Source organism: Podarcis raffonei, chromosome 1 (genome assembly GCF_027172205.1).
Source record: "Podarcis raffonei isolate rPodRaf1 chromosome 1, rPodRaf1.pri, whole genome shotgun sequence".
NCBI lineage: Eukaryota > Metazoa > Chordata > Lepidosauria > Squamata > Lacertidae > Podarcis > Podarcis raffonei.
The window spans coordinates 91,964,639-91,986,098 of NC_070602.1; the positions used below are offsets into that span (position 1 = coordinate 91,964,639).

Sequence of the window (21,460 nt, forward strand, 5' to 3'; positions counted from 1 at the left end):
AACTGGGACACAGCAGACTATTGATAGAATGAAGTGGAATGGAAACATGTGCCCAGAACCCTCCAAGAATATGGAATTTGGACCAGCATAAATTAATAACAAAGAGCTATGCAACTTGGGGCAGAACTTCACATAAATGTCAAAAAAGCATGTCTTATCAAGCTCTAGTCAGATTTATTTTAAAAATTATAACCTACGTTATGGTCCCCGAGAGGCTTTCAAAGCAGCTTACAAAATATGCTCACAACTCATTCTACACAAATTCACAAATATTTAACTGGACAAAGGACTACTGCAGTGACCTGAGAAACTGTTTCACCTGGAAGGAAGTTAAGGTAAAGGGACCCCTGACCATTAGGTCCAGTTGTGGCTGACTCTGGGGTTGCGGCACTCATCTTGCTTTACTAGCCGAGGGAACTGGTGTACAGCTTCCGGGTCATGTGGCCAGCATGACTAAGCCGCTTCTGGCGAACCAGAGCAGTGCACAGAAATGCCGTTTACCTTCCTGCCGGAGCGATACCTATTTATCTACTTGCACTTTGACGTGCTTTCGAACTGCTAGGTTGGCAGGAGCAGGGACCAAGCAACAAGAGCTCACCCCGTCATGGGGATTCGAACTGCCAACCTTCTGATCCGCAAGTCCTAGGCTCTGTAGTTTAACCCACAGCGCCACCCACGTCCCTGGAAGAAAGTTAGGATACATGTGCATGTGATAGCAGTGTGCATTCAGCCACATGACTGTGAAAGTGAGTATATGTGTTTGGGAGGCAGGACAGACTTCAGATGTGAATCACAAATAAATCAAATTTGTTGCCACAGACAATGTAAAGCAGCCCTTAAGTGCTGCAGCAAAGGTTAGAAGCTGATTTTGGCAGAACTAAGTTGTACTGATGGACATTACTTGACCAGAAGCAGCATCTGACTAGTGGTAAAGAACTCTGTAGTTTGTTTCGATTCCCTCCCTGTCAGGAAGATGAATGCTGAGCACAAGCAAGAGACAACCACTCTCTGTGTACCTAAAGCCCTTATAATTACAGGAGCGTTGCTGCTTGGTCCTGCTGGGCTCCTATAATGCAGTTATATATCATAGCTTTTACCTTTTCCTAGGTTACCATATGCAAAGTCACTTACATGGGGAACATTAAGATTCTTTGCCCAATTATACTTGCAAGGCTCATACTCAACCTGCAACCATCATAGCCTAAAATGGTAGTGTTCTGTGGGAAAATTCATATAAGGACATGTACAATAAACGGGTTAATGTGAAACCCTTGTTCTCCCTCAAAACTATATCATGGAGGTGTCCTCACACTTTCTCTACAATGCTTAATGCTAAGCTGTTATAGATGTTACAATGAGAAACCTTTAAAAAAAAAAGCAAGCCAGGTAGCGCCCGTGGGTTTCAAACCACTGTGGGCAATTGCAGGATCCAAGCTACGTGTTGATGGAACCGCTGGGCTGAGCTGGCTCATGAGAAACCTCTTTTAACAACACAATGGCAGTGTATATCAGAATGGAAGGAAATAACAGAGCTGACTGCAAGAGGAGTGCATCTTAACTCAAGATGATTAACAGGAATGCCAAAGTAGTGAAATGAGTCAATTCTCTTTTTTTGTCTTTCTAAATGCAGCAGAACAAAAGCATGTGATAGTGTGATGTGAAATGAATTGGACTTATTGAATGAATGTGAAAAATCCTGGATACCACTCTTAGTTATAGGATAGAAATAAAGTTAAATAGTGAATATCTAAGTTAGACCATAACAGTTTCTATGATTCACTCTGCAGGAAGCATGAACAACTTTGGTGCACTGATATTCTTCATAGGATCCCAAAGACACAACAATAGTGCACTGATATTCTTCATAGGATCCCAAAGACACAACAATAAAATGATGAATCATTTATTTTCTTTTGGTACCAGCTGAGCTAAAGGTTAAAGTTTAGCTATCTTTAAAGAGAAGGAATCCTAGGTCATTTTAAGAACTGGTGAATTTTTAAATGTTTTTCCAGTATAACTAGGAAACAAGAAGTGCATAAAGAACAAGCTGCATTTTGTCCCAGAGTGTCCAAGTTATTTAATAAAAAATGTTCACCTGGTTCCATTATAAAAAAGCCATTCTCTAAATAAGCTTTGAAGTAAGCTGAATTTACTAGCATTAATATCACTTTTATAAAAAAAGCCATTCTCTAAATAAGCTTTGAAGTAAGCTGAATTTACTAGCATTAATATCACTTTTCAGACACAAAATTAATGATGCTTTTGAAAACATTTAAAACTTTAAAAACAAGCTCATTTTAAGAAAAGGCTTTTTAGATAACTTGTCAAGATGCTGAAAATATATCTGTTTATGCTTGCCAAATGCTACTTGATGTATTTGGACAGCTAATTCAAAGCCATAAAAAGTTCTCAAGTAGCATCCAGGTCAATTACAAATTAGTTATATTTTGAGTATTTCAATAAAACTGGGCCTTCATTTTCAAGAAAATAAGTAAAAAGAGCATTCAAGAACAGCAGGAAAACATCCCAGCTTGAGGTAATAAGATTACGGTAAGTTGCACCTATAGAACACATGCTCTTGTGCAACACTGCACTATTTTTAAGGCCCCACTCTGGAGGGAAAAAAATCAGTTGTGCAATTACAATGAGTTACTGCTGCAATCATTGTAATGCAGCTCTCTCTCTAAGTTTGTGCCCTGAATTGCTAGGATTATCGCCTCATCCAGACCTAGAGTCAGAAAAATCTTTTGTGGGACTTCATTAGTCTGCCCATGGCAGTTCTAGGCAAACTGTCAAAAGCATTCTAAATATTATCTTTACAACAATACACGTAAGTATCTAGCATGCAAAGTTTTTTTAAAGGAATAAAAGAATCCTAATTCAGGCACCACAATTATTGTTATCACTCATACCATCAATATAAGGACATTATAATGCAAGTTTTTAATAAATAAATTAAAAGGTAAAATAAAAGAATAAGTGTTTCACTGTAATGAGACATGCCAAAAATGCAGTTTCACAGAGCAATGTTTTAAAAATTAAAATAAATATCAGTGTGGAAAGATATCCTTAGTAGGTTATCAAACTTTTTTGTTTTGAAAACTCATTTTAATACTCTGTATTATTTATAAACATTTGAAACATGTGTATCTATATGTACAGCTGTGAACAAAAGCTGTGATTACTCGGATTTCTTGTGTTCTTCAGGAAGGGAAAGTACTTTTCTTCTCTGATGTATCATATGAAAATACAGCTGAGGGAAGACTGAAAAACAGAAAAGAATTATGTAAATAAAAGTTAGTATTTTTTTAACCTACACACAATTTAATATCATGTATTCAAGGGATTTCACATGTATATCAGTGCCCCCAAAGCCAAACATATACTTTCTGCTCTTTTAATGAAGTGGAGGGAACCCCCCCCCCAAAATACAAGATTGTTTACTTGTAAACCAAGGGACCATGAAGCCATTTCCCTTCTGTTCATCTTTAATTGCAAGATATAATGTATGAAACATTGTACATGACAATGCTCAACTTAATGGCAAGGTGATTTCTACAAAGTGCTTTGAAAGAGAACGCACACAACATTTCCCCCCCCCAAAGCCTAGCATAGAACTATGACATATTTTGTTTTACTATAAATGATAAGTATAATTATTGGTGCACCAGTAATAATTAATAAGTATGTAAGTGGTTATTCAAGTAACACTCATTGTTCTAACTTTAGACGCAGTCAGAGTGTCTCTGTTGCTCACCACTTAGCCAGCTAGTCAATTCTATAATATCATATTCATTTGTATACCTCTCTATTCTATACCAGAACTTGGTTAAAACAAAAATGAATATTTTTTACACAAACACAGAAGCTGAGATAGCTCTGTGGAACAAACAGATGCATTAATTTTCTGCTCAAATGACACTGGATCTTGCTGTGAGAAAATATTGATTTGGTAAGATACATGCACAAATACAGCAATGTATCTTTCAGTATCATCTTTCATTGAAAGCCCAATAAAATTTGCAACTTTCACTGGTCACTCTATGTACCCAATTATTTTTGCAGTTCTATTTCACAATGTGAAGCTTGTGCGCTCAAGCTGACCTTAGGAAACCACTAGAATGAAATGCACGAAAGACAGCCTCATCTAAGGGCTTTTGTACGTTTTGCAATGTGTACATTTGTCATGTGGTCATGACAGTTTTTGAGTTTTAATAGGTGATAACTATGATAAAAATATCTGCACAGGCAAATATGCCAGCATGGGATTAAATGAATTTTTCATTTCTATCACAAAAGTTCAACTTAAAAGCTAGGCTTCAAAAACTTATTATGCTCTATTACATGAAAGAGAAAACAAAGCTAAAACCCAAAGTCTTCCTTCAAAACATGAAAAAAAGGTCAGTTGCAACTAGCACTCTTGAAACAAATATATATTCTCTTTTGCTTTCATCCCCTAATTTGGCTATAAGAAGAAGGAGAGAATAAATAGAAAAAGATGGCTATAGGTAAAAGAAAGAGAAACAAGAATTCCACAAGTGCCAGAGGGAAATCAATTGTAGAATTAAAACATAGTTCAAAAACTTGCTTTTGTTCCATGCCTCAGTGATCTGTGCATTTAAATTTACTGCTATTTTTCACTGTTGAAAACCCACCTTTTATAATGCTTGTACATTCTAGAACACTGAAACATGTGCAGCTAAAATATGTTTCCAGGCATTTTAAACTGCTTTTAGTCTAACAGCTACAGATCTCAAGGGTGGAAGTATTTAACTAGTGCTATACTTACGTGGAATATAAGATAGCATAGTCAAGATCAGGAATGTATAGTAGTCAAAGGAGAAATTGTATTTGTTAGGTAAACTAATTGAAAACAAGTCGGACCGTCTGACATAGGGCAGAGCAGCATATATTGTGAGCAATTCTCCTAAAACTCCCATTGGATACAGTACGAAGAACAACGTGTACCTAAAACAAACAAACAAAAACACAGATATGCAAACTTACAGGTAGGTAGCCGTGTTGGTCTGACGTAGTTGGAACAAAATTTAAAAATTCCTTCCAGTAGCAACTTAGAGACCAACTAAGTTTGTTATTGGTATGAGCTTTCGTGTGCATGCTTCACATGTTCACTCAGAAGTAAGTTCCACTATGTTCAATGGAACTGCAGAGTACATGAGACTAGGAGTATGAAAAGGTTGCTAATACAATGCAACGTAATATTTTCTATATGACATTATATATATTAGTGCAAATAACAGATGCTGGGGGTCATTCATCAAGAATGGGGCCACTGTGAACAGGGAAGGAAATTTAACTATTTCCTCCTGCCCTGGAGCCCTGCTATTTCGCACCTGAAGGAAGATCCCACTGGTGCCCATGTCTCTCCTGCCAAATAGTACCTTAAGAGAGAGTGATTTAGAAAACAACAACTCCACTTTCTATCCCATAGTTTGAAGTTAGTTTGTTTAGACAGGATTCTTTAAAAATTAAACTAAACACCTCTAACTTCACTCAAGCTTATTCTAGCTGCTGCACATAGCAGAGATGCAGCACCTGTTCCTCAGTATATATGTCCCAACTCCGATCAGCCCCAACCAGTATACCCAGTGGTCAGAGATTATGAGACCTATAGCCCAACAACATCTGGAGGGTCTCAGGTTCCCCACCCCTGATGTAGCTCAAAACTATAGATGAGCACTATGCAAATCAGTTCTGTAGTTGTCCCCGATTGTCCAAACTAATAAAACTTGGAGGATCACTAGCTTTTGCTTAGTTAGGACTTTTATTCAATAAAGATATATTTTCATTAATTCAACTATATTTCAAGTGTATTCCAAAGTACAAAATATTCTTTTATACAATAAAATATTAACAATGTGTAGAACATTTGCAAATACTTCTGGTCCTGAACCAAAGTCACACCATTCAAGTTGAAGCTAACTCTTTATTAGCAATAATGCATCTGCACAGACTTGGCAGAGTGTCAAGCCTAATGAGCACAGCAGTTCATCCCCAAAAGGTCTTGCTCCATAGATCAGTTGTTGAGACTGAAAGTCCCCACCTCCCCACAGCTGTCTTAAGTTACCTCTTCTCCACGGCTTTTCCCAAGCAATTAAGAGACTGCACCTATGTGCAGCCAACCTCTCCTGCACCCTTTTCATTACTTTTCTGGTTCTGGGAGATAAAGGTAGAGGGGAACTTATTGCAGCAGGAGAAGGAGACACCTATGACTCTTCATCAGCCAGACTCATCTTTGCCTCTTGGCATCCCTCCTCCCCTGCTTTAGCTTCAGCTTCTGCCTCTGATTCTGGACTTAGACTCTCCCAGCTCACTAAGTCCTGCTACCACTTAGCTACCACACTTCCTCCCAGTCTTCTCCCTCTGATCACTCACCACTGTCCCACCACCAATCCCTGGGCTCTGAGCCTTCTTCCCTTGGGACTTCCCCAGCTGGTTCATCCCACCATTATCTGCATCCAACCAGTTCATGACGCCAAGTTTGTGAACTTGTATTGCATTGGTAACCTCAAGACTTAATTATTGTAATGCACTTTATTTGGTGCTGCCTTTGGTTCTGGTCCAGAAGCTGCTACTAGTGCAGAATACAGTGGCCAGACTGCTCACAGAAGCAGAATACTAGGAACATGTTACTCTGATGTTAAGGCAGCTGCACTGATTGCCGATTTGCTAGTGGGTCAGGTTCAATGTTCTTGTGTTAATTCACAAAGCCCTCAATTACTTGATCCCGAAGTACCTTGAAGACCATCTAATCATTTATACTCCACCTCTATCACTGGGATCTTCTGATGCACATCTGATGGTTCCTTATGCCCCTGAGGTTCAGTTGGTCTTCATAAAGGACCAAACTTTTAGTGCAACAGGTCCTGTCCTGTAGAATTCCATAACTAGAGGTTCAGCAGGAGCCACCCCTACCTTCTTTCAGATGTCTTCTGAAATTGTACTGTTTAGACAGGCCTTCATAATGTGCATTTTTGCTTTATTCAACCAGTATTAACAGATGTTTTACACTGTGTTTTATATATATTGATAGATTGGTTTTATTGTATTTTATATGCTGTAAGACTCCTTGATATATTTTATGAAACTGAAGATTATTAATTTTTGAATAAAATAAATATGTCAACATTCTCTTTATTTTCTAGGACTGATATTTCTGTCTTGCAATTATTAGGGAAATATGCCCACTGATGTATAGTTTCTCAGACTCATAATCATGAAGTGCTTAATACCCTTACCTGGCCCATTTGATGAAGTAAGGAAGGTGGTTCAATAAGTTGAAAGTATAAAAGGAATAACGGATGATCTCTGTGATTGTCCAGGCAACAACAAAAAGGAGGATGCAGTCTTCATTTTGTACCTATTAAAGAAAAATACAGTTGCTGTAAGTTGAAAATAAATTATAAACTTTCTAAAATGACAAGCTTTTAAATCTACCTTTTCAAACTTTGTAATTCAGGTCCACAGGAAAGCAGAAATATTTATCGGGGGGGGGGGTTGAGGGTGGATAATACTCTTCTATGTAATTTGCCTTCTCCTTTGTAATTTCAAGGTTAGAATGCCTGTGCATACACATAAATTAAGTGTTGCTCAGAAATGACACAACATAAAAATCTGAGAAAGTTACCTTAAGTTGCTTCATAGTATGATTACGGAGTATATTTTTAAAACCATTTACCATTGGCCTGCTTTTTAAATGAAAAATAAACAAAGGCATAACAGCTGACATAATGTCTAATTTCACCAGAGTTCATGATGTATACAATGTTTCTGTATGAAGGTATAAATATGACATCATTTGGTAATACAAAGTAACTAAGCTTGATGCATCATCCCATGCAAACATGACATTACATACTCGTCACACAAAATCATTTCCTAGAAAACCCTATAGCCAACAATTTCCAACTTCAAATTTCACAGTACCCTGTGCTTCGCAAGCTTCCTATATAAGACTCAAGAGAAACAGGGAGGGGCTGGCTTTGCACCACCCTGGTACTTGCCTGGTCTGCTCTGCCAGCCAGCAAATGTGTGTGCTTTAGTATTTATGAAATGACTGTGTTGGCTGTATTAGCATTCCATGAACAGAATACTTTTCAGAGTTTATTCTTCTTGCCAATACAGATTTAGGCAAGAATAAAATAAAGTGCACAGGATATGGTATTATTTTGACAGTTTTCCTCACTAACTTGTTTTTGATTTCTCAACTATGCTCTAGATCAGGCATCCCCAAACTCGGCCATCATCCCTAGCTAACAGGACCAGTGGTCAGGGATGATGGGAATTGTAGTCCCAAAACATCTGGCAGGCCGAGTTTGGGGGTGCCTGCTCTAGATTATTTTCCACTTTTCTCTTAATAAGCATGAGCAGCATTCAGATTGATGCTTAGTGAACTTGCCTGAGATTTCAAATATCAAGTAGCAGAAAGGCTACAACATGCAAAGAAATAGCTAACAACTTGACCATTCCAGGAATAAGAGCAAGCACATTCTTCAAACATTACTGAACTGCCTCATGCAATTACTATTAAATATTAGGAACAAAGAATTCAGAAGGAATAACATGTAAACAACAAAATTCATGTTTCAGATTCCGGAACACCATTTGATTAGGCTTCATCAGAAATAATGTAAGACTTCTTCTTCAAGAAAGAGTTAGATATGTGAGAAAGCAAGCAAAATATTAAGAGTTTCTCATTCAAGAACCTAAGAAGCATATGGCAGATTTAACCAAAAAACAACACACATTATTCATGCATCCACATATCATCTTACAAAATCCGTAATAGCTGAACTTGTTCAGGGAGCTCAGGTATGTAGGTATTCCTTCAGGGGGAGGGGGGGAAGCAAAAGTTTTTTTGTTTTTTGTTTATTAAGAATGTAGGTAACACTCATCTCACAAGGAAAGGAATGCTAATGTGAACCTGTCAACTATCTCTTCATCTGAGATACTCGGGAACCTGACAGAGTACAATACAGTTTTGACTATTTTTATTGCCAAATTACTCAAACTGTTTTCTAACATGTTAGAAATAATCTGGATTCTATTTGCACATATAAAATGCTGCATATTGGATATTTGGAAAGTATCTTCACTTCCTCTGTCCTACAGTTACACTTCCTTTGAGTCAAGTGGGGCTACAACATGCTGCTTGTACAACAGCAAAAAGCAAGCGCCAATCAGGAAAGCGTGGCCTTTAAGTGAGCTGCTGCCAGTTTAACAGTCAGATAGGGATTTGACTCTCAGTGGGAGAGGGACTGTCAGATGGTTCAAAACCTAAACTGTCCACACTGAGTGGGGTCAGCTACACAGTGCAACTCAGTTTTTATTTCCTGACAGGAAGTTAAATCCTAGAAGGGGCTGAGTGGGTGGATGCTGCTGCTTAGAACTTGATAGCCATTTTAGGTGAAAAGTCTACCTGAGACTTGATTTGTAGGAGACTGCTGCTTAAAAAGTTTCTCTGAAAGGAGTGAGTATTTTAAACCAAGCTGTGTGCCTTATGAAACCACCAAGCGTTAAACTTCCCTGAAGTATAATTAATTAAATAAACATACAGTTTTGTTCCAGAAGTGCTGCCTCACTCTGAATCCTTGGTTGGGGAGAGTGGACACTGGGCAGCTGCCACAAAAATAAAACACCTCGCAGCTGTGAAATTTTAGAAAGCTACCATAAGCAGTTAATCATAGACCTCTACTGTGAAAACAGGGGGAGTTTTATCTGTTAATGCACCCATAATATTGGTCATGTTACCCAGCACCTATATTCAGTGATGGTGTCTCTCACAAATGGATACTTTTTATTTTTTAATAGTGTTTCTATATTAGCCATGTAAATAAAATTACAGGAAGTAACAGCCCAGTTAACCAAAGTGTAGAGATTGACATGAAAGTGGGAACTTTTGATGCACTGTCCCTTTCCAAACAATGAATAGTTAAACCAGACCTACATATATGATTTCCAACTCTTAGAAAACTGTGAATCTTGTTTCACGTATACTAGCTATCTGAAAATGGCAAAGACAGGCAACTTAAACCAAGTTTTAAGTCCAAAGTTTTGAAAAGAAGTTCACTAGTTAATTTGTTTTACATGATTTCCATTTCCATTCCCCACCCACCTGCATGCTTCTTTCCACACTACCTTATCTGCACGGTAGGTGGGAAGATACAACTGCATCAGTGGGCAAGGAGCCAGCACAGATGTTACAATTAAGAGTTCTGGAAACACATCTCACAAAAACAGCTGATCCTGAGGTGTCCACCAAAAACACACACAGTGGACCCAGTAAAAGGAACAGGAAATATAAGAGTACAAATATTTAGTTCTAGGGAAGAAACGGATCATTTTCTTGCTCTCCTTTAACTTACCTCTTTTACACTATGTGTTACAGCCCATGTCAGAAAAACTCTTGACATCACCTGGAAAGTAGTTAGCACAACAGAAGAGGGAACAATTCCTGAAAAGAAAGTTTATATTGGTCTATATCCTCAGTTTGTTCAATTTATATAAATATTTATATACTGTTATTTCATGAAATGTAACAAAATAGGTTACAATGAAAGGACATAAAAACATACAGTAAAAACGATATAAAAGATTAAAATGAGGCATCAAAGAACCATTGTGGAAAGGTGTATTCTCAACTGCCTACATAGGCCTGGTAGAATATAATAGATTCAGCAGGTGTTTAAAAGTTGCAACAGAAGGCACCTGCTGAATCTCTATCTCCGGTATCCAAAAAACCATAGTGATGATGCTAAAGGCTCTATTTCAAGTTGTTTTAAAATGAGCCTTACCCACTCAGGGAATAACCAACAACACTCCTGCTGATGATATCAGTGACTGAGCTGGGATATTAAGGTTCAGGTGTTCCCTAGTGCTCTAGAAACCTTCATCTTAATCACATGTTCCGAAAAAGATTTTTACAATATACCATTGTTAACATGCATTCCATATCTTTAGTGTGAAGGGGCACAATTCATGTTATATTTTTTAGATGTTTCAAGTGCCAGATCTTGTAAAACAATAATAAACTATTATATTGTAGGTTTTGTAAGGTTCTCACTTTTTGCATTAGATCTTCTTCTTCTTTTTTTGAGTACCTGACAAATAAGTACCTGACAAATGTCTCTTGGGAAAGATTTCAGATGTCAAAGAGATAAGCAATTACAGTCGTACTTCGGAAGTCGAACAGAATCCGTTCTGGAAGTCTGTTCAACTTCCAAAATGTTCGGAAACCAAGGAAGCTCCTGCAGCCAATCGGAAGCAGCGGAAGTCGCTTCGGACGTTCGGGTTCCAAAAAACATTCACAAACAAGTTAATAATGGAGGGACTAATGTCCACCTATTTCCTCTATAATTCCATGTACATTCACACATCTTGAATATTTCATCTTCTCCAGATGTTTCTTTACACTCTGCACTGCCTTTTTAAAAATAGCTTTCTAATCATTTTGTTGTTGACTGACAAGTCTAAAGGTTCAGAGGCTGTTGTTTATTCCAGTCAGTAAGTTTCTGTTTTGGCAGTTCTTCCCAGTCATTCATTAACTCATATTTCAGTCTTTTTCACTGTGTAGCAAGGTCTTTGTTTTTATTTTTTATCTCCTATGTTGGTGCCTAGAGTCTCAAAGTCTCAAATGCAATTATAGAGGGCCCTATTTGCTGCAAGGGGAAGAAAGTTGTTGCTTTTTCTTTGGGTCTGAAATATTTCATAAGGCTTCCTGCCTTACCTCATTGTGCTGATGCCAGCATACCCTCTCAGGGAACTTAGCTTGAAATCCTCATGGTGCTGTTGGGGTCAGTGGTAAGCCTAATTATGAAGCTGGGGTCTGAGAAACCCCAAACATTATGTCCATCTTGTGGGCACCCCTTTTTCTTTTTTAAAAGGGTTAGAAAACCAAAGGAAGAACAGACCTCTTCAGAGTCTGTTTCTTTTTAAACATCCGATATTGGGGACAAACAACAGGGATCAGTGATCTCCATCATGGCTTATTTGTGAGATTCCCAGATGTATCTTTCTGCCTACTGTTGGTGCCAAGAACAGAACAAAATATCCTATGGCTTGATCCGGCAAGGCAATCCTTGTGTCCTTACAAGAATGGCATTGTTACACATCATTTTTTGCTCAACAACCAATCCTTGTTTTACTAAGCAGAAATTTACAAAGATAGTACAGGAATAATGACAAATATAGATGGGTGATATGTAGTAACAACCTGTATTACATCCTGAATTTGCAAGTTACTTCGGAGTCATATACTGACACACTCATTATGCAATTCAAACCTCCCCCACCCTATCCTGATGTTCTACAGAATGGTCAGGCCACTGCCACATCATCAGGCAGGAGATAGACTGTTGTGGCAGCATGGAGCTGGTACAGTGATTGGGCCCAATGCTTTCATGTGATGGCATTGAAATAGCTCAGGCTCCAATGTCTTCTGGACTGGCTCAGCCCTGCCACATATTCAGAACACCCCATTTAGGGTGCTTCTACTGGGTACTGCCAGTGGGTATCCTGACTTTTGCTCTCCCACCTTCAGTACATTTTACAGGCAGAACAGGGAGGCTGGCAATGACAAGAGGCTACCTTGGCCAGAAAAGCTAATCAGAGGTACAGCTCCGCTCCCTCCTGTACAGTATAAGTGGGGTTTGGAATCCTCCTTAGAATAGGCATTAGGAAGAAGAAAAAGTGTGAAATTAGAAATGTATATAATGCTTTATATTTTTGCTATTCTTTTTTTAAAAAAGAATAAAGTAAATAAGCTACATGAATCCAGTAACTTACCTATTGCGCAATGCAGAATCTAGAACAAAAAGAACATATAAAGTCAACAAAAGCTAAGTCTTTAAATCAGCCAAATATAAGGACTCAAGCATTACACAACTTAAATAGTTTTGAGCAACTAATTACTCAACTCAACCAACTGGAAGAGGGAATAATCTCCCAACTATATTAGATCCTCAAACAATTGGCTGCCCTTCCTCTCACTTCATTAAGACTAAAATGATATATATATATATATATATATATATATATATATGAAGAATTAGAGGAACAACTCTAAGAACAAATTTGGAATAAACTACCATTTAGCTCCATCTCAGTTAGAACTGAAGAAAATGCTTTAATGATAGCACATCGCTGGTACATGTGCCCAGCCAGATTGTATAGAATTAATCATAACACATCCAACCTTTGCTGTTGGGAATACAATTTACCTGGTTCTCTAGTACACATGTGGTGGTCTGCTTTTCTTTTGGGAAGTTTTTCAAAAAATTAATCAAATGATGGGATAATTGCTACAACCAGAATTAGCTCTACTATCTCACTTTACTCCTCAGATTAAGAACATAACCAAGGCTGCACAGAGCCCCCAGCCCCCCCAGTAGCCATGGCCCCACCGGGACCAAAAACACCCCCTCAACGGCCCAGTAGAGCTCCAAGGCCTGGAGGCCTCCAGAGGTGAACAGAAAACAATAAGCAAAAAGCACCCCCCCCCAGCCGAACACCAGCTTGCCGTAGCCACTGCTGCCACCACCACCAAGGGAGACAGGTAGGAGGGTACTGGAAAGGCCAGGAAGGCCGTGAGGAATCAGGCAGCGCAGCCCAGGCTACCATGAGCCTACCTCCCCGGTGGCTGGCATGAAAAGTGCAGGCTGAGGGGGGGGGCCATGTGCCGGAGACCACCCCAGGAAAAAACAAACGCAACGCGGGACCTCCCCACTGGAAATTAATTAATCAATTAACTTATTTATTTGATTTGATTTTAAAAATATCTTTTATTTTTTATTGTTATTTTCTTTGAAGAACTGTAGTAGCGTCCATGCAGGAGTTCTGAACCATTGAAGGTCACTTCTGGGGACTGCCGCCTTAGCCCTAACCCAGGAACCCAATATCCAGGCCCCATGGGCCCTGCAGTGAAATTAAAACTTCCTGTGAGTCAAAATTACCACCAATACATTTTTTAATTATATACACAACCCCCTTTTTCATTAATACCATTAGTTTTCATTTATTAATAAAAATAATAAAAACAACCCTTTTATGAATATGGAGGTAAGAACTCCAGACTATGAGCAAACAGATGCAGGGGAAAATCCCTCAAAACAAGAATATACTGTGTCACTAAAAAAGAAGAAGAAATAACTTCAGAATTTGCTGATTTTTTACGCCAAACTGTACATCTCCCACAACACCACCTGAACAGGAAATCAGAAGATTCCTAACAGGGCTGACCATGCCAACCTTAACTGCAGAGGAACAAGAATTCATGGACAGCCCTATCACCCCTGAGGAAATAGAGACAGTATTCAAAATCCTGAAACTACACAAAGCCCCCAACCTAGACGGCTATATAACAGAATTCTACAAAAGATGCAAAGAACCCCTGATTCCTTACATGACCCACCTATTTAACGACATCATAAAAGGGGCCCCCATCTCCAAACCTGGACCTCTTCCAAAATAGTCTCTCTCACAAAACTACTCAAAGATAGCCTCAAAATAGAATCATACCACCTAATCTAATTGATAAGCCAAGGTTACAAGATATTCACATCAATCCTGGTTAACCGCTTAAAATCTTCCTACACAAACTAATCGCCCTGGACCAGGCAGGCTTTACCCCTGGTCGCAATGTAATAGACCCCCATTAGGAAACTGCTGGATCTGATAGAATACAGCAAAATGACCAAACTCCCACTGACGATCATGTTCCTAGACATCCTTAAAGCCTTTCATTGCTTAGAATTATCTATTTGCAGTATTAACTAACATGAAATTTGGCCCCAACTTCCTACTAACCCTCAAACAAATTTACTCCCAAGCCGTAGCAAAATGCAGAATTAACAATATGGACTCCAATACCAAAGCAATACAAAGAGGCACAAAACAAGGATGCCCACTGTCTCCCGTCCTAGTCATCTTGGCCCTGGAATCCCTAGCAATCTGACTCCAAGCAGCCCCAGATATCAAGGGTGTGGAAATAAAAGGTAAAACCTACAAACTAGGGCTCTTTGCAGATGACCTGATGTTCACAACACCAGACGCCATAAACACAACAACCACCCTAACTAAAGAACTCAACACATTTGCAATGGGGTCGGGCCTACAAGTAAACTTTGCAAAATCTGAGGCTATGTGCTTCAACACTCTCCCCCTCTGTCTGCATAACCAAAAGGAATTCACCAACATCAAAAGATAAAACTCTGCAGCACCAAATTCAGGTACCTAGGGGTTCAAATAACCAGAAACCTCAATAAACTATGCCTCTACAATTACAAGCCCAGGTGGCGACAAATCAACAGAGACTTGAGGAAATGGAACAACACCAACTTCACACTCTCAGACAAAATAGCCATGATCAAAATGATCACCCTCCCAAAACTAACCTATTTATTCCAAACCCTCCCTATCTGGATTCCCCCAGAAAAAACTACACTCATTTATTTTCACACACAAATAGCCAAGAATAAGCCCCAAATACCTGCACTTCCCCTCCTCAGAAGGAGGGTGGGGAATCCCCAACACAGAATCATATTACATCGCCAACCAAGTACGCCACATAATCCCGTATATTCTAGAAGAAAAGACAAAACAATGGGTCCACTTGGAGAGAGACACCATCGAAAACATTCCCAAAAGAAGCATACCCATTTCTTCAAGACAAACTAAAGAAAATCCCCACAACACTGAACAGGCTCACACAGAACGGAAAGTCCCCATGCCCACTAACCCCTCTGGCCTATCACTCACTATTCCAACATGCAGCTCAAAACCTCCAGATAAAAATGCGGCAAGCCAAAGACCTACACTGTCTAAAAGACTTCTACAAAAACAACAAACCCATACCAAAACAAGAAATACAAGACAAACTAAGGAACACCCAAATACCTTGACTAACATATCATCAACTACATATCTTCTTAAACAATCCAGCAGTAAAATCAGCAGCCACTAGGCCCTTGACCACCTTCAAAAACCTTCTCCTTATAGCAGAGGGACACAGCAAAGGGATGGTATCCACAATATACAAAATACTGCTCCATAATCCCACAACCCCCCTTAATGCAATCAAAGAACAATGGGAGCACGACACAGGCTATGAAATTAACCCCACCGAATGGACTAGAATGTGGTCTAAACCTCCCTTTAAGACCATATCAGCCAAAAGGGAACTCACTCTGAAACTCACCACAGAAACTGGCATTGATACGCCTAAGAACCTCACCAAGATGTTGGAGAGGCTGCACCTCCACAGGCACATAGCTCCACATGTGGTATGTGGAATGCCCTAAATTCCAACCCTTCTGGCCGTGGTCCTACAAAAGATATGCAAAATAACTAAACAGGTGTTAGAACTCACTCCAGAACTGGCCCTACTAAACATCTTCCAAGATCATAACAACTACCCACATTATAAAGAGCTTATAACCCACATACTCTCAGAGAGTAAACATGGACCAATGCAGGCTTCCTCAACCTTGGCCCTCCAGATGTTTTTGGCCTACAACTCCCATGAGCCCTAGCTAGCAGGACCAGTGGTCAGGGATGATGGGAATTGTAGTGTCAAAACATCTGTAGGGCCGAGGTTGAGGAAGCCTGGGCCAATGGTATCAAATTGTATGGGAAATGGCCTTAACCAATAAACTGAAACTGACATGGGGACACATAGAAGAGGATGCCTTCACCCTGGTATGGCTTTATCACATACACAGCCCAACAAGACAACAACAAGAATCCACTGACAGCAGCATACAAATCAATCTGGCTTACCTGACCAACAAGCCCTCCCCCCTCACAAATGCAAGCAAATCCCACTGCAGCCAACCACAGATAACTAACCACACTCTGCCCCACAATACCTCTCACTACCAAGCAAATGTAATAAACAAATAGAAAGAGAACCTACCCAGTTGACGCTGACACAGAACCCCACATGTACACTATACAAAAGATTATAAGCCTCACCACCCCTCCTCTCCCCCCTCTTCTTCCCCAACCTTATACTGTACTCAACACTAATGTTTCACAACAAATGTAACTGATTTGTAAGAAATACTGTACAACCTGAAAAAAGAGACAAGGCATGTACTTTTGTAAACCAAGAAAATATTTAATAAAAATAAATTTAAAAAAGAAAAAAAGAACACAACCAATAAATACTTCATTTCCCATATATTAACTGCAACTAGAAGAGTTGATTAGTGATTGCAAAAAGTGAGAAAAATTTCAGAAGTATGGGACATTGTGCTTATAGACAAATTAACAATTTCACAAAAGGAATATTGATCTGGGGACGAGGAAACTCGCACATTCTATACCATATGCATATGGCATCCTTTTATTGATTTTGGTTCTATCGACTCATGGAACCTTATGGGGAGACATTTGTTTGCATTTCTTGGAATGTTTAAAACCACAAACATCAGCCACTATTTTTCTTTCTTTTCTGTAAAACTACAAAGCTCTCTTGGTTTTATAGTAAAGGGAACAAAGGCACTAGACAATGGTCTCTAGTGCTGAAAATTTCAACATTTATGTAAAGTAATTAAACCTATTTTTCAATTAAAATTATGCTATTTAAGAATGGTTGCAGAGGGGCAATCACCAGAGAGTAGAACTTCAGAAAATAAATTAACTTGAAAATAATAGTTTCACTGCATAATGCCAAATTCTCTTTGATGCTATTGTTTTCATGTTTCAGATTTCACTTCTGATGTAATGAAGGAAACCAATACTTACCAGTGGTCTATCTATCAAAAGGGATAGAATTCAATGCAGGAGCAAGTTAATGAATGAAATGCATAGGAAATACAACACTTTATTTCACTGCAATTAGAAGGGCATGTTCCCTGGTACACATACCTCAACCAAAGCTCCAGTTTGGAAGAACTTCAAAGGTTTTTCTATTGAATAATAAAGATTGTGGTAGCTACCCTTGGTGAGGTATGCTCTGACTAAACCAACTGCTATAACAAGCCACCTAGAAGAAAAAAGGAGAGATTGCAAATGCTTTGTTAATGCCTATTGAAAAACAACTATCTTCTGACTGAAAGCAGGAACTAGTGCCGCTCTAGGTTTTTAATAGGCCTTTGGGCAAGACACCTTCATTGGATGCCAAATCCTCAGGGAGTCTACCCCCTCACCATCACTACTGACAGTTGCTGAGGCTGCTTCTCTTTCTTAGCTTTGCTACACCTTGCAAAGAGACAGTGAACAATCAGGCAGTGGCAGTAAGTCCTGTTCCACCTCTGCTGTTTGTTTACTCATCCTCTTTTTTAAAAAGTATGGTATGCCCAGTGACCTATAAAGCAGACTGGTTTTAAGAGCAAAAAGGCATTCAGGAAGGTTAGTCCTAAACCTCTGCTATGGCTGTACTTAGCCTCCCTGAAACCTACCCCTCATTGTCACTTTCCTCTCAGCTGGGCTGTTGTAGGCTGCAGGTAGTGGTGGGCACCCACTTTATGTATGGTTGGGTAGACCCACATTTAATGAGTTGGCTGTGCTTTTTCACATCTAGTTACATTCTAAGAACAGGAGATGAAATTCATACAATGTAGTAACACTGCATTATCAGAAAAATAAAGGCTCATAAAACAATGATTTTTAAGTTTTTATTCTCCTCTTTACCAGTACCAAGCAATGATTAAAAAGAAGCAGTTATATCTGGTGCAATTAGATGTAAGTGTAATGATTAAAAATGATAGTGTTAGTTGCAAAATCAAATTAAGCAACCTTTTATGATGGATGGATATTAGAGGATGCTATATTCTGCATTACTACATACTGTAAAACAACTGTAAAACATTTCTTTTCCAAACTGCATATGTAGTTTTTTCATTTGATGTACACAGTTAATATGCAGATATGCTTTTCACTGCAACTTTTAAACATACCTTTGCACTAAACCAGGGCAAGATATAACCTTGTCTTTTCAGGAGATGGCTAAAAATACATTTTGTTTGTACATGTACTCTGTTACTAAAGTACACAATCTCATATAATTATTCTGAAAAGATGCCCAACACAGAAAAACATGAATGCATTTATGAGCAATATAAGTTTAACATTTTTTTTTACTATACACATTACTATGAAGATGATTGGTGGGAGTTTATTAGGAATTAACAAAACTTTCACTCCCCTAGAATTACTGAAATGCTCAAATATCACTACCAATTTAAAATCATATATAGGAATATTGCAGACTAAGTTATGGGCTGTACACAAGGTATCATCAGGAACTGACACACCCAGGCCGGCTTCACACATTTCAATGGGTCCAAGGCATAACTATCACAATCAACACGGAACAGCGGCCAATATTCACTCCCTAGCCTAGAGCAAGTATTTTGGTACATTTGGTACATGTATACATTTTTATTACAGTATTATTATACACCAACACATTATTACAATAATTGTCTGTTCTTGTTGAAAGTGTGTGGGGTGTGTGTGAAAAGTACCATTAATGTTCCTCAATTAAAAGAGGGGCTCAAAAGGGACAGCAGCTGCTATTATTTGAATACCAGCCAAGAACGCCACAGAAGACCTGCCTTGCTCTGTCAGAGGCCAAGGTCAGCACTAGGCCAGCCCCCCCCCCCCCCCCGTCACCCTAGGAGAGAAGGGAGCAAGCAGGCTGAGGCGAGGGTGTGTGTGTGTGTGTGTGTGTATATATATATATATATATATATATATATATATATATATATGTGTGTGTGTGTGTGTGTGTGTGTGTGTGTGTGTGTGTGTGTGTGTATATATATATATACACATATATATATATATATATATATATATATATATATATATATATATATATATAAAAAATGGGAGCGGGAGGGAAGGAGGCCTTCTTGGTTACGTTCAGACGAAGGGGAAAGATCCTCTCTGTCACACCCACACCACCGGCGCTCGCTCACCCGGCTGTCATGACCACGTTGTAAATGACCAGGTAGGCCGTGGCCAAGGCTCCGGGGCCTTTCCGCCGCCGGGAGCTCGCCTGCTGCTGCCCACTGATCCCGTAGCCATTATCCGTTCGACGGCTGCCGCCGCCGCCGCCGCCACCGAAGGCCGCCATTGCACTGTCTCTTCGGCAGCGCTCTTCCGTCTCCTCCAGCGGCCCGGTGCGACTGCGGCTTTGCCTTTGCCCCCGCCCCCGCGTCTACTTCCACTTGGCAGAGGAAAGAGGCGGCGCTGAGAAGAAAGCGCCGGCGAAGGGAAGCGGCGAGGAGCGGGGCTTGCCGGGCCTCTCCCTGCGGCTGACGCGCTCCGCCTACTCCGGGGCGGATGTGGGGCCGCTGCCCCGCCTTCCACCTGGCAGGGCGAAGTGACGCCATGGTCAGAGTCCAGAGCCTCCAGCGCCTGGCACGGGATGTTTTCGTTTTGTCCCTGTGGCAGAGAGCCGGGCTGGGGGCATGTAGGAAACCAGCAAGCGCAGAATACGCTACCAGGTAATTGTAATGCAAAGGCGTGTACTGGTCAGGTTTGTATTCCATTTGCGTACTACTTGCGTTTGCTGTTGGGCCAGCTGTCGAAATCCCCAACGCTGTTCACAGAATTAAGCCTATAAGCACCTGTTTATCAGGATTTATGTGCCATTCTCTTCCTAAGGACATTTAAGTGGTCTAGATGGTGACCATCCAGTTTTAGTTCGCAACCACCCTGTGAAGGTTGCTTAGCTGAGAAATAATGCCTACCACCATACCAGGGACACCCAGCCAGCTTTGAGGCAATTGGCTTGCAGCCTAACCTGAGGTGCAGCATAGTCGCCCTGTAACCTTGGCTCCCCGAGACAGATGGATGCCAATCAAATAAACATTGAGTCTGCATGTATGTGCTGGGTCTGAAGAGGTTAAAGCCTTCTGAACTACAGCATCACATTTCATAAGGGGACTTGGGTGGCGCTGTGGCCTGAGCCTCTTGGGCTTACCGAATGGTGTTCTGTTGCACCAGAAGCGGTTTAGTCATGCTGGCCACATGACCTGGAAAAGCTGTCTCTGGACAAATGCTCGGCCTGAAAGCAGAGATGAGCGCCACATGCACCCCATAGTCAAATTTGAATTGACATAACTGTTCAGGGGTCCTTTACCTTCTTACCTTTCACACTTTATCCATTTACATGGGTCTAACAGTGGTGCAGCTACCAAACAACACGTAGGTGGCTCTTACAATTACGGACTTGCATGGAGTATTCACTATGTGTACTCTCTAAAGACAACAGCATAATAAACAGCATTGTCACCCCAATCCTCTATGCTCTAGTTGAACGTTGCTTGATATTTTGTTTTTGTAAAATTGTAAAAATAAAATCAATAATAATAGTTAGAATCTGCAAGTTTTTACTGGTAAATTGATTAATTAAAACCTTTAGAGCAGAAAAATACCTCCCTTCCATTGGCTCTGCCCAGAGGGAAGAAATCTCCCTTCCTCCCAGAAC

General features: G+C 39.9%; 1 protein-coding gene across 1 annotated transcript; it reads right to left on the minus strand.

The window, feature by feature from the left end:
- Nucleotides 1-2,865: 2,865 nt before the first annotated feature.
- Nucleotides 2,866-20,308, minus strand: HACD2 (3-hydroxyacyl-CoA dehydratase 2). The gene is made up of 7 exons (XM_053404033.1): nt 19,944-20,308; nt 17,887-18,004; nt 12,805-12,823; nt 10,386-10,474; nt 7,260-7,381; nt 4,790-4,968; nt 2,866-3,264 (listed from the first exon to the last, which is right to left on the minus strand). Exons 1-7 carry the CDS (start codon nt 20,099-20,101, stop codon nt 3,182-3,184), a joined length of 768 nt encoding a protein of 255 aa, XP_053260008.1. The 5' UTR covers nt 20,102-20,308; the 3' UTR covers nt 2,866-3,181.
- Between the last annotated feature and the right edge of the window lie 1,152 nt (nt 20,309-21,460).

What these genes read in the sequence shown, in the direction of transcription:
- HACD2 (XM_053404033.1), bottom strand. Translation starts at nt 20,101, where the DNA reads ATGGCGGCCTTCGGTGGCGGCGGCGGCGGCGGCAGCCGTCGAACGGAT. An exon ending in AACGTGGTCATGACAGCCGG is followed by an intron (nt 18,005 to 19,943) that starts GTGAGCGAGCGC and finishes TTTTTCTTCTAG; the next exon opens with GTGGCTTGTTATAGCAGTTG. An exon ending in TATGCTATCTTATATTCCAC is followed by an intron (nt 3,265 to 4,789) that starts GTAAGTATAGCA and finishes TCTGTTTTTCAG; the next exon opens with TCTTCCCTCAGCTGTATTTT.